The sequence below is a fragment of the Megascapheus bottae genome, chromosome 38, assembly GCF_031878675.1.
Source record: "Megascapheus bottae isolate mThoBot1 chromosome 38, mThoBot2.hap1, whole genome shotgun sequence".
In the NCBI taxonomy this organism is placed as follows: domain Eukaryota; kingdom Metazoa; phylum Chordata; class Mammalia; order Rodentia; family Geomyidae; genus Megascapheus; species Megascapheus bottae.
The window spans coordinates 4,749,892-4,765,644 of NC_143546.1; the positions used below are offsets into that span (position 1 = coordinate 4,749,892).

Here is a 15,753-nt window from a genome sequence, read left to right on the forward strand (position 1 = left end):
GGCCAGTCCTAGGGTTTGAACTTCGGGCCTGAGCCCTGGTCTTTCTGTAAGGCTAGAGCTCTAGCACTTGAGCCACAGCACCATTTCTGGCATTTTCTCTGTATGAGGTACCAAGGACTAGACAAGCACTCTACCACTAGGCTAACTACCTGGCCCGGCTCTGCTTTTTTAAAAGTGGACTTTGAGTTACTAATCTTTCAATTTTAAGCCACAGCTGCATTTAAATTCCTGGTAGTAGTGTAGAGGAGGAGTTCATTAAAACCCTTCTTGCTTAGACATGGTGGTGCATGTGTTTGTGATATATTTTCTTTGTTTCTATAGGCAAGGTTGTACAGATTAAGCAAAAAAGTCAGGTGTCATTCACTCTATAGTATAAATGACTGAAGAAATCAATTCAGACTGAGTGGGTATCCAGGATCCTGGTCCAAGCCTGGTATCTGTGCTGTGAATATAGTTGACCCCTGTAGCCTGAATGGCCTTGGTTTGTGTCTGAGTGATGGAGTGGTGAGTCTCTTTTTCTCCGCGTGGGTCATGGGGCTTGAACTTGGCCTGGGTGTTGTTGTCCCTGAGCTCTTTAGCTCAAGGCTATCGCCCTACTCCTTGAGCCACAGCGCCACTTCCAGTTTTCTCATCGTTCATGAGAGCTAAAGAGTCACGTACTTCAATGCCCGGGCTGGCTTTAAACCTCCATCCCCAAATCTCAGTTTCCTGAGAAGCCAGGATTAGCAGCCACCCGTACTAAGCTTGTGATTCGTTGCTGTGGTTGGTCCTGAGGCTTGAACTCAGGTCTGGGCCTTGTCCCTGAGCTCTTTGCTCAAGGCTAGGTAAGAATCTCATGAACTTTCCCTTCCCTGGGCTGGCTTTGAACCGTGATCCTCAGCTCTTGGTGTGAGCAGCTGGAATGGCAGGCACGAGTTTCACTGCTAACCATGGAGATAGCACAGTGTCTAAGCAAGGAGACGGCTGGGGGCCTCTGCCATCCCTGTGGCACGAGCTGCTCTCTGGCAGGTGAGCAGGAGCCTGGGTGAGATTGTCACTTCCTGAGGGCGGGTCTGGGGCCAGTGCTCCTGGAGTTGTTGCCATCTGGGTTGCTGAGGAGGTGGAAGGGGCACGACTGTCGTGTCCTCTCCCAGAACAGACCCAGGAGAACATCTACCGTTTCGAGCAACAGGCAGGGCTGAGAGATGCTGGCTACACACCCCACAAGGGACTCACCACAGAGGAAACCAAGTACCTGCGAGTGGCAGAGGCGCTCCACGTAAGGGACCCAACCAACATCTCCAAACCAAAGCCCTCCCTCCCCCTCCTTTTCCTGCCCTCCCTGCCCCTCCCCTCCTCCCCCCTAGTCCTGGAGCTTGAACTCAGGGCCTGGGCATTGTCCCTGAGCTTCTTTTGCTAGAACTCTACCTCTTAAGCCAGACATGGTGCAACCTTTTGAGGAAGCTCAAGGGAAACTTGGACAGTCCCCAGGCCCTGAGTTCAAGTCCTGGAACTGACAAAGAAAAAAAAAATGTTCTATGGCCCCCAATGTTTCCATCTTGGATATTTCCAGCATTGGGAAGGCCGAATGCTGTTTCGTATTTAGTCTTGTTTTGACAACGTTTTTGTCCACCTGAACAGAAACTGAAGCTACAGAGTGGGGAGCTCGCAAGAGAAGAGAAGCAGCCCGCCTCACCCCAGTCCACCCCAGGCAACACGCCTCCATCTTCCCCTAAGCACAAACCCAGGTGAGCCGCCTGGAAGCCGCTGCACTGGTTCAGGAAAGCTCGGGCTCCTGTGGGAAATGCCACCCCTAAAAGGGCCATGGGCTCTTTTGGTGTGAGACGCCCCCGAGGCCCAGAAAGGGGATGTATTGGGGTGTCTCATCCTCTCTTCCAGAGGCTGGCTTACCTCTGCGTCCTCCCTAGCCTTGCCCAGCCCAAATCCTAGCGCCATGGATCCGGGAAGTGGGGATAAGGACAGACACATGTCAGACAAGTGGAGTCTCTTTGGACCAAGAGCCGTGCAGAAATCCGATTCTGGAGGGTTCACCATCCAGGCCTACCGGGGGGCCCAGAAACCCAGCCCCATGGAGCTGATCCGAGCGCAGGCCGCGAGATCGGCCGGAGACCCAGCCACCTCCACCCCACCCAAGACGGACGCCCCCAGGGCAGAAGGGAACAAGCCACCGCCGCCACGGACCCACAGCCTCAGACCCCGCGACTTCAACGTGCTCACCCCCACGGGCTTTTAGGCCAGGGATTCTCTCCTCTTGGTGGACGGGAGCGGGATTTTCCTACCCCACCTGCTCAGCTGAGTCTGGAGCTGGACACGGGCAGTCATTTCTGTTCTGTTCTGTTCTTTTTTTGAGCAAAGAGTAGTGCCACGTTGTCCTAGGCTAGAAAAGTGACTCAGTACCGAGGCAAGTTAGCTGTCAGCAGAGGAGATGTTTGAGGATCTCATGGTGTGGGGTGTTTGGTTTTTGTATCACTGACAATAGATTTGGCCCTGGCTCACTAGGTAAATGATGTTTAGGAATTCCTGAACCCGCTTCTTGATTCTTTCCCTGTAATCCACACAACCAGCAGTGTGTCCATGAGTGCCTGATGTGTTAGGGGCGGGGGGTCTTGTTTGAAACTGGGACAGTCAACAGGCAGACCTTGGCGGGGTCCCCCTTCTTTCTAGGCTGGAGCTAGAGGCACCTTTTCTTTTCTTAATCCACCCCAGTGAATCATGACAAAACTACAGCCTGCTCTTCCTGCTTCTGTGTCACTTTAAAGTGGAATCAGTCGGATGCCATTTGGTGGATAACTGAGGGAGAAACTAGAGTGCTAGTTCTATGTTGATGTTGATAAATGGATGCTGGTTCTGTGTGTGGGGGGGGTATGCTAGACATTAACCAGGGTATTGTGTACTTTGAGTAGATGTGCAATTAGTATGACCTCATTTTGATTTTTTTTTTTTAAGCTAGGGGCATAAAACTTTTTAGAAAATGTGGAGAGGCAATTCTTTCATTTTCCCACCAAAACGAGCCTCATACTTTGTGGGAAAACACATCCTCTATTTCTCCTTGCTGTGGTCATCACCGGCTCAGATTCTTGCTGTGTTTTGGGTGGTATTTTGTTTACAGAAGAGTTCCCCTCATAGAGAAGCCCTGGGGTGTAAAATTGTCAGAAAAATTAATTTATTTGTGTCTTTGTTATATCGCTTGTACTGACAATAAAAATCCTTACTTTCTCAACTTCCCACATGGAGCTTTTTGTTGCTATACTCAGGAGGCTGAGTTTTTAAGCATGGAGGTTTGAGGCCAGCAGGGCAGGTTATCTTCAAGTAACCCACCCACCAAAAAAGCTGCAAGTGGAAATGTGGCTCAAAGGTGGAGCACCAGTCTTAAGCAGAAATGCTATAAGAAGTCAGGCACCAGTGGTTTGCCTGTAGTCCTAACGACTCAGGAGGCTGAGATGTGAAGATCTGGGTTTGAAGCCAGCCTCTTAGTCTCCAGTGAGCCACCAGAAAATTGGAAGTGGCATACAGAAACGGAATGGCCTGCGGCTCAAAGTGGCAGAGCGCTAGCTAGCCTTGAGCAAAAGAGTTCATGCCCCATGACTGACAAAACGAAAACCCCATGCTCAGAGTACCTGAGAACCCCGAGTTCAAGCCCCAGTACTGGCACACAAGGAAAAAAAGCCATCTGCCTACCAGTCATAATACACTAAGCATGAAAAAAACAAAAAAACTAGGTGTTCTAAGAACTAGCGTCTTTATTGTATCTTTCTCGACAAATGCTTTTTATATCACACTTTCCATCCATCCCATCTGGTTTACATGAGATCTCGAGAAACTGGGCACAGAGTCACACTGGAGCCACAGGAAGGGTCTGAGGGACAGGGCGGAAGGGGGTGGGGGGAGTCCTTGCGGAATGTGCGTCCTTAGGAATGTGACCACCTTGGTGTCCTTTGCCTGGCACACAGCCTCCTCTTGCATTTTTGGATGGAAAGGTCCAAATGTAGAGTGCGTATAGTGTTGCCTATTTCGAAAAGAGCGTAGATAAATAATTTATTGAAAAATAGATACACTTTGGCTATGTCATACACCTTTTGAGAATAGGCTAAAGGATGATTATGAAAAACACACATATATGGCGTGGAATGCCACCGGGCATTCAGCTATGACGATGCCCTGGAGGAGCCGGTGCCCACGACTCCCCCTCCATCGGACATGGGCAACGTTCCCTGGAAGCCAGTGATCCCAGAGCGCAAGTACCAGCGCCTTGCCAAGGTACTGAACCCCGCTGGTGGCTCCTCCTCCTCCCCGTCTGCTCTGTGCCACCAGAACCCTAGCGCCTCAGGAGGCTGAGATAGGAGGATCCTGGTTCAAAGTCAACCCAGACAGGCAAGGGGATGAGACTCCCTTTTTCTCCTGAACCACCAAGAAGCTAGGACGAGAGCTGTGGCTCTCATGGTGGAGTGTTAGCCTTGAGTGACAAAGCGAAGGGACAGCGCCTAGGTCTTGGTCAAGTTCAAGTCCTGGCGCCCCCACACAATTGAAACAAAGGTGGTTGTCTTGTCCTGCCTGGCTCCCTCTGTGAAAAGTCCAAGCTCTTGAACATTCCAAAGTTGTGCAGTAAATGAAACCACCTCTCCAGAGCCTCTCCCTGTACCGTGGTCCCTAGCAGATCTATTATTTTATGGCCGTCCAGTTCCAGTAGCCTCTTGGTACAGGCTGATAATGGGACCCTGGTGTCTCAGAAATTTTTTTTTGGGGGGGGTCAGTCTAGAACTTAGGGCCTGGGCATTATCTCTGAGCTTCTATTGCTCAAGGCTAGCACTCTACCACTTGAGCCACACGGCCACTTCCAGCTTTTTCTGTGTATGTGGTACTGAGGAATGGACCCCAGGGCTTCATGTATGCCAGGCAAGCACTCTTCCTCTAAGCCACGCTTCCAAGCCCCAGATTCCAGAGTTATACATGGAACCAGTAAGATAACTTGCGATGAAACTAAGAAGATACGATGAAATTCACCTGTGTTGTATCTGCGTGTCTGTGTCTCTTTGTGTCCACCTGTACATGGTGTTTGCGGGTACACCTTGCCCCCCTTTTTTTGGGGGGTGGGTATTAGGACTTGCACTCGGGCCTACCTTCTTTTTCACTCCAGCCTGGTACTCCCAGTCCTTGGAATCCCGAGTCTTTGTGCATGCTAGGCGAGCACTCTACCACTAGCCCTGGCCCTCAAGGCTGGCACCCTTACCCCTTGACCACAGCTCCCACTTGCAGCTTTGTTGATGGTTCATAGGAGTTAAGAGTCTCACGGACTTTCCTGCCTGGCTGGCTTCGAGGCACTGTCCTCAGATCTCAGCCTCATGGGCAGTAAAAGCGTCAGCCATGCTGCTGCACACATCAATAATTCAGCCCTATCTCAGCACAGCCTTACCCTGCTGGGTGGGCATAGCCTTGTGCTGGCCACGCCCTCCAGCAGATGTGCAAAGCTCTGCGAAGCTGCAGACCCACGTGGCAGGGCTGGGATAAAGCAAAAGCAGCCTGGGTTCCTGCTACAGGCATTTGAGTTTAGGAGGCCTAGCTCACGTGTGGGACAGGTGGCGTAGGTGTCCATGTGGTCACTCTGACCAGATGATTGAGTGACTAATAGGGTAGAGTTAAGTTTAGATCCGAGATTCCTGTGCCCCCTGCTCAAGCCCTTCCTTTTCTCTCTTGACCAGGCGGAGGAGGGAGAGGCCTGTGTGTCCCCCACTTCCGAGGCCACGGAGGGGGCCCACAAGGTTCCGGTGGTGAAGGCTAAAGCCACCCATGTCATCATGAGTTCTCTGATCACAAGTAAGAATGGCGGCGCAGGTCTAGAGCTGGAGTGTCGGAAGTTTAGGTCTGTGGTCAGCAACCCTCCCTCCGTGGCTCAGACTTTTCTATCCCTGGATAGTTGTTCTGTGGCCTCTGCTTTGGGAAGAGAAAGGACTTTAGAAAATGTCAAGTTGTGCCTTAAGCTGGTTTCTTTTCAAGATGGAATTCCAGTATGCCCCGGACTGTTCAAGAAAGAAATCGGAAAGGGTGTGGGTGTATTTTGAGATGATTTCTACATTGTACCCCGTTCAAACTCAAGCTAGCCAACTGAGAGCAGATCGGGAGTGTGAGCTCTGCCAATCGGAGCAGAGGGGCGGGGCCTGCCATGTGAGCAGGCAGGGCACCCTTTGAGCTGGTGCCAAACCCTTCTGCGCAGAAACAAACTGTGCCTTGTTGAGACAGTTCTTGATTTCTGTGTCTGCCATTGTGTCTCGGGTGGTTCCTGAAGAGCACGTTTTTAACAGTATTTTGGCTGCTGAATCTCTGGAGTGTTAAATCTCCATTTCAGTGGGTGGTTTTGCCTTGCATTGGATTTCATTGTGGGTTCAGGATTATACACCTGAGCCACTGGTTTCTGACTTGAACTCAGGGCTTGAACCATGACTTTTTGTGTGTGTGTGTGGGTCATGAGGCTGGGTCATGAGGTCATGGGACTTGGGCTGTCCCTGAGCTTTTCAGCTCAAGGCTACCACCCTACCCTTGAGCCTGGCCCCACTTCCTGTTTTCTAGAGGTTAATTAGAGATAAGAGTCTTAAGATCCTTTTGTTCCCAGTCTGGCTTTGACCTTGATCCTCAGATCTCAGCCTCCTGAGTAGCTAGGATTACAGGCATTTGCTCGTTTTTGTTTATGTCTTTAATGGGAGAAAAGAGCCTCATGGACTCTACTGCATGGGCTGGCATCCTGAGCAGCTAGAATTATAGGCCTGAGCTACCAGCACCCAGCCCTTGGCTCTGCTTGTTTTTTTTTTTTTTTTGGCCAGTCCTAGGGTTTGAACTTCGGGCCTGAGCCCTGGTCTTTCTGTAAGGCTAGAGCTCTAGCACTTGAGCCACAGCACCATTTCTGGCATTTTCTCTGTATGAGGTACCAAGGACTAGACAAGCACTCTACCACTAGGCTAACTACCTGGCCCGGCTCTGCTTTTTTAAAAGTGGACTTTGAGTTACTAATCTTTCAATTTTAAGCCACAGCTGCATTTAAATTCCTGGTAGTAGTGTAGAGGAGGAGTTCATTAAAACCCTTCTTGCTTAGACATGGTGGTGCATGTGTTTGTGATATATTTTCTTTGTTTCTATAGGCAAGGTTGTACAGATTAAGCAAAAAAGTCAGGTGTCATTCACTCTATAGTATAAATGACTGAAGAAATCAATTCAGACTGAGTGGGTATCCAGGATCCTGGTCCAAGCCTGGTATCTGTGCTGTGAATATAGTTGACCCCTGTAGCCTGAATGGCCTTGGTTTGTGTCTGAGTGATGGAGTGGTGAGTCTCTTTTTCTCCGCGTGGGTCATGGGGCTTGAACTTGGCCTGGGTGTTGTTGTCCCTGAGCTCTTTAGCTCAAGGCTATCGCCCTACTCCTTGAGCCACAGCGCCACTTCCAGTTTTCTCATCGTTCATGAGAGCTAAAGAGTCACGTACTTCAATGCCCGGGCTGGCTTTAAACCTCCATCCCCAAATCTCAGTTTCCTGAGAAGCCAGGATTAGCAGCCACCCGTACTAAGCTTGTGGTTCGTTGCTGTGGTTGGTCCTGAGGCTTGAACTCAGGTCTGGGCCTTGTCCCTGAGCTCTTTGCTCAAGGCTAGGTAAGAATCTCATGAACTTTCCCTTCCCTGGGCTGGCTTTGAACCGTGATCCTCAGCTCTTGGTGTGAGCAGCTGGAATGGCAGGCACGAGTTTCACTGCTAACCATGGAGATAGCACAGTGTCTAAGCAAGGAGACGGCTGGGGGCCTCTGCCATCCCTGTGGCACGAGCTGCTCTCTGGCAGGTGAGCAGGAGCCTGGGTGAGATTGTCACTTCCTGAGGGCGGGTCTGGGGCCAGTGCTCCTGGAGTTGTTGCCATCTGGGTTGCTGAGGAGGTGGAAGGGGCACGACTGTCGTGTCCTCTCCCAGAACAGACCCAGGAGAACATCTACCGTTTCGAGCAACAGGCAGGGCTGAGAGATGCTGGCTACACACCCCACAAGGGACTCACCACAGAGGAAACCAAGTACCTGCGAGTGGCAGAGGCGCTCCACGTAAGGGACCCAACCAACATCTCCAAACCAAAGCCCTCCCTCCCCCTCCTTTTCCTGCCCTCCCTGCCCCTCCCCTCCTCCCCCCTAGTCCTGGAGCTTGAACTCAGGGCCTGGGCATTGTCCCTGAGCTTCTTTTGCTAGAACTCTACCTCTTAAGCCAGACATGGTGCAACCTTTTGAGGAAGCTCAAGGGAAACTTGGACAGTCCCCAGGCCCTGAGTTCAAGTCCTGGAACTGACAAAGAAAAAAAAAATGTTCTATGGCCCCCAATGTTTCCATCTTGGATATTTCCAGCATTGGGAAGGCCGAATGCTGTTTCGTATTTAGTCTTGTTTTGACAACGTTTTTGTCCACCTGAACAGAAACTGAAGCTACAGAGTGGGGAGCTCGCAAGAGAAGAGAAGCAGCCCGCCTCACCCCAGTCCACCCCAGGCAACACGCCTCCATCTTCCCCTAAGCACAAACCCAGGTGAGCCGCCTGGAAGCCGCTGCACTGGTTCAGGAAAGCTCGGGCTCCTGTGGGAAATGCCACCCCTAAAAGGGCCATGGGCTCTTTTGGTGTGAGATGCCCCCGAGGCCCAGAAAGGGGATGTATTGGGGTGTCTCATCCTCTCTTCCAGAGGCTGGCTTACCTCTGCGTCCTCCCTAGCCTTGCCCTGCCCAAATCCTAGCGCCATGGATCCGGGAAGTGGGGATAAGGACAGACACATGTCAGACAAGTGGAGTCTCTTTGGACCAAGAGCCCTGCAGAAATCCGATTCTGGAGGGTTCACCATCCAGGCCTACCGGGGGGCCCAGAAACCCAGCCCCATGGAGCTGATCCGAGCGCAGGCCGCGAGATCGGCCGGAGACCCAGCCACCTCCACCCCACCCAAGACGGACGCCCCCACGGCAGAAGGGAACAAGCCACCGCCCCCACCACGGACCCACAGCCTCAGACCCCGCGACTTCAACGTGCTCACCCCCACGGGCTTTTAGGCCAGGGATTCTCTCCTCTTGGTGGACGGGAGCGGGATTTTCCTACCCCACCTGCTCAGCTGAGTCTGGAGCTGGACACGGGCAGTCATTTCTGTTCTGTTCTGTTCTTTTTTTGAGCAAAGAGTAGTGCCACGTTGTCCTAGGCTAGAAAAGTGACTCAGTACCGAGGCAAGTTAGCTGTCAGCAGAGGAGATGTTTGAGGATCGCATGGTGTGGGGTGTTTGGTTTTCTTTTTTGTATCACTGACAATAGATTTGGCCCTGGCTCACTAGGTAAATGATGTTTAGGAATCCCTGAACCCGCTTCTCGATTCTTTCCCTGTAATCAACACAACCAGCAGTGTGTCCATGAGTGCCTGATGTGTTAGGGGCGGGGGGTCTTGTTTGAAACTGGGACAGTCAACAGGCAGACCTTGGCGGGGTCCCCCTTCTTTCTAGGCTGGAGCTAGAGGCACCTTTTCTTTTCTTAATCCACCCCAGTGAATCATGACAAAACTACAGCCTGCTCTTCCTGCTTCTGTGTCACTTTAAAGTGGAATCAGTCGGATGCCATTTGGTGGATAACTGAGGGAGAAACTAGAGTGCTAGTTCTATGTTGATGTTGATAAATGGATGCTGGTTCTGTGTGTGGGGGGGGTATGCTAGACATTAACCAGGGTATTGTGTACTTTGAGTAGATGTGCAATTAGTATGACCTCATTTTGATTTTTTTTTTTCTAAGCTAGAGGCATAAAACTTTTTAGAAAATGTGGAGAGGCAATTCGTTTTTCATTTTCCCTCCAAAACGAGCCTCATACTGTGTGGGAAAACACATCCTCTATTTCTCCTTGCTGTGGTCATCACCGGCTCAGATTCTTGCTGTGTTTTGGGTGGTATTTTGTTTACAGAAGAGTTCCCCTCATAGAGAAGCCCGGGGTCTAAAATTGTCAGAAAAATTAATTTATTTGTGTCTTTGTTATATCACTTGTACTGACAATAAAAATCCTTACTTTCTCAACTTCCCACATGGAGCTTTTTGTTGCTATACTCAGGAGGCTGAGTTTTTAAGGATGGAGGTTTGAGGCCAGCAGGGCAGGTTATCTTCAAGTAACCCACCCACCAAAAAAGCTGCAAGTGGAAATGTGGCTCAAAGGTGGAGCACCAGTCGTAAGCAGAAATGCTATAAGAAGTCAGGCACCAGTGGTTCACGCCTGTAGTCCTAACGACTCAGGAGGCTGAGATGTGAAGATCTGGGTTTGAAGCCAGCCTCTTAGTCTCCAGTGCGCCACCAGAAAATTGGAAGTGGCATACAGAAACGGAGTGGCCTGCGGCTCAAAGTGGCAGAGCGCTAGCTAGCCTTGAGCAAAAGAGTTCATGCCCCATGACTGACAAAACGAAAACCCCATGCTCAGAGTACCTGAAACCCCGAGTTCAAGCCCCAGTACTGGCACACAAGGAAAAAAAGCCATCTGCCTACCAGTCATAATACACTAAGCATGAAAAAAACAAAAAAACTAGGTGTTCTAAGAACTAGCTTCTTTATTGTATCTTTCTCGACAAATGCTTTTTATATCACACTTTCCATCCATCCCATCTGGTTTACATGAGATCTCCAGAAACTGGGCACAGAGTCACACTGGAGCCACAGGAAAGGTCTGAGGGACAGGGCGGAAGGGGGTTGGGGGAGGTCCTTGCAGAATGTGCGTCCTTAGGAATGTGACCACCTTGGTGTCCTTTGCCTGGCACACAGCCTCCTCTTGCATTTTTGGATGGAAAGGTCCAAATGTAGAGTGCATATAGTGTTGCCTATTTCGAAAAGAGCGTAGATAAATAATTTATTGAAAAATAGATACACTTTGGCTATGTCATACACCTTTTGAGAATAGGCTAAAGGATGATTATCAAAAACACACATACATGGCGGGGGGACAGGCCCGGGTGGAATCTAACCTACGGGATACACAGTCTTGGTTTGATCCTAGCTTTGTCCACACTTGGGAAGCGCTAGGAGCTTGCAGGAGGCGTTTGGAGGTATTTCTTGGTGCGCGTGGTGTATGGCGAAGCCCTCATGGGTGGCTCCAGTGTTTCGGGCCTGGCTCTGTATCGGGATTCAAGTCCGCGGCATAGAAGAGTAGCAGCTTTAACAAGTGCACTTTGTCTTGGAGTTGGGGTACCAGGGGCTCCCCGAGTATCTGGGTCAGGCGACTGCGGAAGGCTTCGATCTGCTTCTCCACATCCACTACGGTGATGTCGTCTCCTTGCTGGGGCTTCGGCTTGATCCTCTTGATGATTAAGTCCTTGCGGTCGATCACCGAGCTCCGGAGGTGCTCTGCAATGAGAGATCAAGGTGAGATCGAACCCTCGGAAGTCCATTTGCCTGCTGCTGGCCACCAGGACCTGGGCCTGACCCACCGCCAGAGGCCTGAGGTCTCCGCTTCACTCTCAGTCTCAGGAGGTTTCAGGTCTTAACAAAAATAACCACCAGAAATAATGCCTAACGTGCAGGAAGCCCTGGGTTCAATTCTTCAGTATCACACAGAAAAAAGCCAAAAGTGGTGAGGTGGCTCAAGTGGTTGAATGCTAACTTTGAGCAAAAGAAGCTCAGGGACAGTGCTTAGGCCCTGAGTTCAAACCCCAGGACTGGCCAAAACAGAACCCCCCCCCCAAAAAAAAAGCACCCCAAAGCTGGAAGTAGTATTGTGGCTCAAATAGTATAGCACCAGCCTTGAGCACAAAAATTTAGGGGCTGAATTTTAAGTACACAATCATTTTCCTTTCATTTTTCAACTTTGATTTCAGTAAACCCATATTAAACTATATGTTAAAGTAATACAATCAAAACATTAAGGTGACCTGATTATCCCCCTTCCCCCCCCACACATTTGCTGATTCTAGGGCTTAAACTCAGGGCCTGGTCTTTAATTTTTTCACCCAAGGCTGGCCTCTGGGCTGGATTTGATTTGATAGTTATTTTGCCGGTCCAGAGGCTTGAACTCAGGGTCTGGGCATTATTGTTGAGCTTTCTTCAGGCTAGAGCCTTACCACTTGAGCCATAGTACCACATTCAGCCTTTTCTGTGTATATGGTATCCAGAAATGGACCTCAGGGCTTTATGAATGCCTGGTAAGCACTCTACCAAGGCCATACTCCCAGCTCCAGTCCAGCTGTTAAAATGGGAGGTTTTGACTATTGGGAAAGTCCAAGAGAGAGCAGCTTCTGCTGAGTCTCACACAGCCTGGACACCTTTAGCTAGAGAATGAGCTGACGGTAGTAGGTGCCTCTGCCCACTAGAGACGTGCAAAATGGGTCAGGGTACACTGCTAGTTAACAATGTTAAAGATCAATTTTAGAGAGACCTGCATTTAATATTAAACTTTGTTGGATCAGGAAAAGAAACAATTTTATAAAGTCAACGAGGCTCAGCTGCCTTTAGGACATTGTTCTCAGAGCAACTTGTACCTTTCTGTGAGAGCCCTAAAAACATGCACTGACTGCCTGCAACTCCCAAAGTACCAACTACCAACTACATAAATACTGTAGCCCAAGTGCTGTGTTCTCTGAAGCTTTTTGGATGGCTTGGCACCAGGATTTGAACTCAGGGCCTTGAGTTCTCATTTGCCTTTTTCTTTTGTCCGAGGGTGGTGCCCGTCCACTTGAGCCAGACCTCCACTTCCGGCTTTTTGCAGGTTCACTGGAGAGAAGAGTCTCTCAGGACTTTCTTGCCTGGCTGGCTTTGAACTGTGGTCCTCAAGATCTCAGCCCCCTGTATAGGGAACCACTGGCTCTGGCCGCATTCCATATTGATGTGTTTTACATGGAATAGAATCTTCAGGGTTGAGACAGACATTTACAACATCTGGAGTGAAGAAGTCAGTAGCCCAGGCATTCTAGCCAGATGCCAGGCAGATGCCAGGGCTCTCAGGAATTACAGGGAGTTGTCAGGACAACATCCACAGACACCACTTCATAACCAGGCAGTTATTAGCCATCAGAAAACCAGGTGAGTCCAGCCATGCCAAGGCTGGACCCTTGGTTACAACCACAGAAATGCTATCTGCTGTCATCCATTCCTTACCTCTTAAGACGTGTTGGTAACTGGACAAGAGAAATTGCAGGTGTTCAACCAGCTCGTCCCAAATCTGCCACTGGCTTTTATCTGACTGCTGAGAGAAAAAAAATAAGTGGAGAGTAAGAACCTTTCCTGGTGTAAGGTTTAAAAAAGAAAACATTGTGCCAGTCCTGGGACTTGAACTCAATGCCCAGGTACTTTCTGTGAGCCTTTTTTGCTCACTGGTCTTCTACCACTTGAACCACAGTTCTACTGCCAATATTTTTTTTAACCTGTCTTGGGGCTTGAACTCAGGGCTTGAGCACTGTCCGTGAGCTTTCTCAAGGCTAGAGCTCTACCACTTGAGCTCACTGGAGATAAGAGTCTCGCAGACTTTGCTGCCCGGGCTGGCTTGGACCTGCGATCCTTAAACCTCAGCCTACCGAGGCGCGGGCCGCCAACGCCTGATTGACGGTGCCACCGTCAAGTGTCTCTAAGGGTGGGGCAGGCTTGGCATGCAAGGGAAGCAGGATGGCATACCTGGCACTTGAGGAGTGAGGTGGAGTTGTTCAGGAAATAGAGGGCTTGGGCCAGGGACAAGGGCAGGCGGGTGGGCGTCTGGCAGCCGTGTAAGAAGATAATTTCCAGCACTTTGCATCGCAGCAGGTGGCTTTCCATGGTGCTAAAGAACATCTCTCTGGGGTTATCAGGAGGAGACGCCATCAGCCTTCTATGTCATGCTTCTTTAATGTATTTATTGTCAGTCATGATACTTCAACGCTGGGCCTGGGCTCTGTCCCCTGTCCCTAAGCTCTTCAGCTCAAGGCTAATGCTCTATCACGTGGAGACACAGCGCCACTTCCGGTGGTTCAGTGGAGATAAGAGTCTCATAGACTTTGGTGTCCAGGCTGGCTTTGAACCGCGATCCTCAGATCTCAGCCTCCTGAGAAGCTAGGATGGCCAGGCATGAGATACCGCACCCCGCTCAGTCCTCTATTTCAAAGACCATATTTCATGGACACCCCCCCTCCTGCCTCGATGGACAATCTGCCCTGAAAAACCTGCCAAGAGCCGGGTGCCAGCGGCCCACACATATGTAATTGTAATTATTCCGAAGACTGAGATCTGAGGATTACAGTTCAAAACCAGCTTAGGTGGGGAAGACTGTGAGACTCTTATCTCCATCAGACTATCAGCAAAAAGGTGGAAGTGTGAGCCTTGAGTAAAAAAGCTAAGCAAGAAGCTGGGCTTGATTGCTCACACCTATAATCCTAGCTACTCAGGAGGCTGTGATCTGAAGATCACGGTTCAAAGCCAGCCCGGACACTAAGGTCCATGAGACTTTTATCTCCCAATTTACCACCACAAAACCAGAAGTGGTGCTGTGGCTCAGGGGGTAGGGTGGTAGCATTGAGCTGAAGAGTTCAGGGACAATGCCCAGGCCCAGAGTTCAAGTCCCACAACCACACAAAAAAAAAAAAGCTAAGAAAGAGCATGACAGTGTGGGTTCAAATCCCAATACTGACACCAAACAAGCAAGCTAAAGGAGGGAGGTAATGGAAGCCTACAAAATCATGCCATCTAGGGCTGAGAATGTGGCTTAGTGGTAGAGTGCTTGCCTAGCATGCGTGTAAAGTATCAAGGTTTTTTTGGGGGGGGAGGGGGTTGGTCATGAGGCTTGAACTCAGGGCCTGGGGACTGTCCCTGAGATCTTTCACTCAAGGCTAACACTCTACCACTAGAACCACAGCTCTGCTTTTGGCTTTTTGCTGGTTCATTGGAAATAAAAGTCTCAGGGACCTTTCTTTTCCTGCTGGCTTTATACCGTGATTCTTAGATATCAGTCACATGTCTTTCTAGGATTATAGGCATTATTATCTTTTAGGATATTTAAGTTGTGTGATTAATTTTCTCCTTGAGAAAGAATTTTTTTTTCCCCAGTCCTGGGGCTTGAACTCAGGACCCAAGTACTGTCCTTGGGCTTTCTCAAGGCTAGAGTTCTACCACTTGAGCCACAGCACCACTTCTGGCTTTTTCTATGTATGTGGTACTAAGGAAATGAACCCCAGTCTTTGTGCATGCTAGGCAAGCACGCTCCTACTCAGATAAACTCCTGGCCTTGGGAGAGAATTTTTTTTTTTGTTTTTTTGGTGGGTTATGGGGCTTGAACTCGGCCTTGGCACTGTCCCTGAGCTCTTCAGCTCAAGGCTACCACCCTCCCCTGGAGCCAAGCGCCATTTCCCATTTTCTAGAGGTGAATTAGAGATAAGAGTCTTAGGTCTTTTTGTGCCAGGCTGGCTTTGAACCTTGATCCTTCAATCTCAGCCTCCTGAGTAGCTAAGATTACAGGCGTGAGCCACTGCGCCTGGCTTTGGGAGAGAATTTGAAAGGTAAAATTTCATTTAAATTATTTTTGTCTATTTTAAGCCTAAATGTGAAGGATGAATTAAATGCAGACCCATTTAGCTATTCATTAGGTAAATGGAGAAGGAAAAGAAACAGCCTCTATTTTTTTTTTTTTTTTTTTTTTTTTGTGGTTGTCCATGGGGCTTAAACTCTGGGCCTGTCACTGTCCGTGAGCTCTTCAACTCAAGTCTACCATCCTACCCCTTAGCCACAGTACCATTTCCAGTTTCTTAGTAGTTCACTAGAGATACGAGTCTCAGACTTTCCTGCCCAGGCTGG

General features: G+C 49.7%; 2 protein-coding genes and 2 pseudogenes across 4 annotated transcripts in view; 3 read left to right on the plus strand and 1 right to left on the minus strand.

Moving 5' to 3' along the window:
* The first annotated feature begins 1,642 nt into the window (after positions 1–1,642).
* Positions 1,643–3,218, plus strand: LOC150041895 (putative monooxygenase p33MONOX pseudogene; annotated as a pseudogene). Its single transcript, XR_016533701.1, has 2 exons — positions 1,643–1,727; positions 1,879–3,218. The product of XR_016533701.1 is annotated as a putative monooxygenase p33MONOX pseudogene (transcript).
* A 979-nt stretch (positions 3,219–4,197) lies between these two features.
* LOC150041896 (putative monooxygenase p33MONOX) lies at positions 4,198–8,537 on the plus strand. The gene is made up of 4 exons (XM_090325412.1): positions 4,198–4,257; positions 5,697–5,811; positions 7,940–8,064; positions 8,427–8,537. Exons 1-4 carry the CDS (start codon positions 4,198–4,200, stop codon positions 8,535–8,537), a joined length of 411 nt encoding a protein of 136 aa, XP_090181538.1.
* LOC150041897 (putative monooxygenase p33MONOX pseudogene) lies at positions 8,290–9,267 on the plus strand (annotated as a pseudogene). The gene is made up of 2 exons (XR_016533699.1): positions 8,290–8,533; positions 8,685–9,267. The product of XR_016533699.1 is annotated as a putative monooxygenase p33MONOX pseudogene (transcript).
* Positions 9,268–10,567: 1,300 nt separating this feature from the next.
* The window catches only part of Simc1 (SUMO interacting motifs containing 1), a 28,009-nt gene continuing 22,823 nt past the window's right edge, over positions 10,568–15,753 (minus strand). The window contains exons 8-10 of the mRNA XM_090325413.1: positions 13,609–13,765; positions 13,096–13,180; positions 10,568–11,349 (exon numbers count right to left, since the gene is read on the minus strand). Coding sequence (XP_090181539.1) covers positions 11,087–11,349; positions 13,096–13,180; positions 13,609–13,765 — 505 coding nt within the window. The 3' untranslated portion in view covers positions 10,568–11,086. The remainder of the gene's footprint in view (positions 11,350–13,095; positions 13,181–13,608; positions 13,766–15,753) is intronic.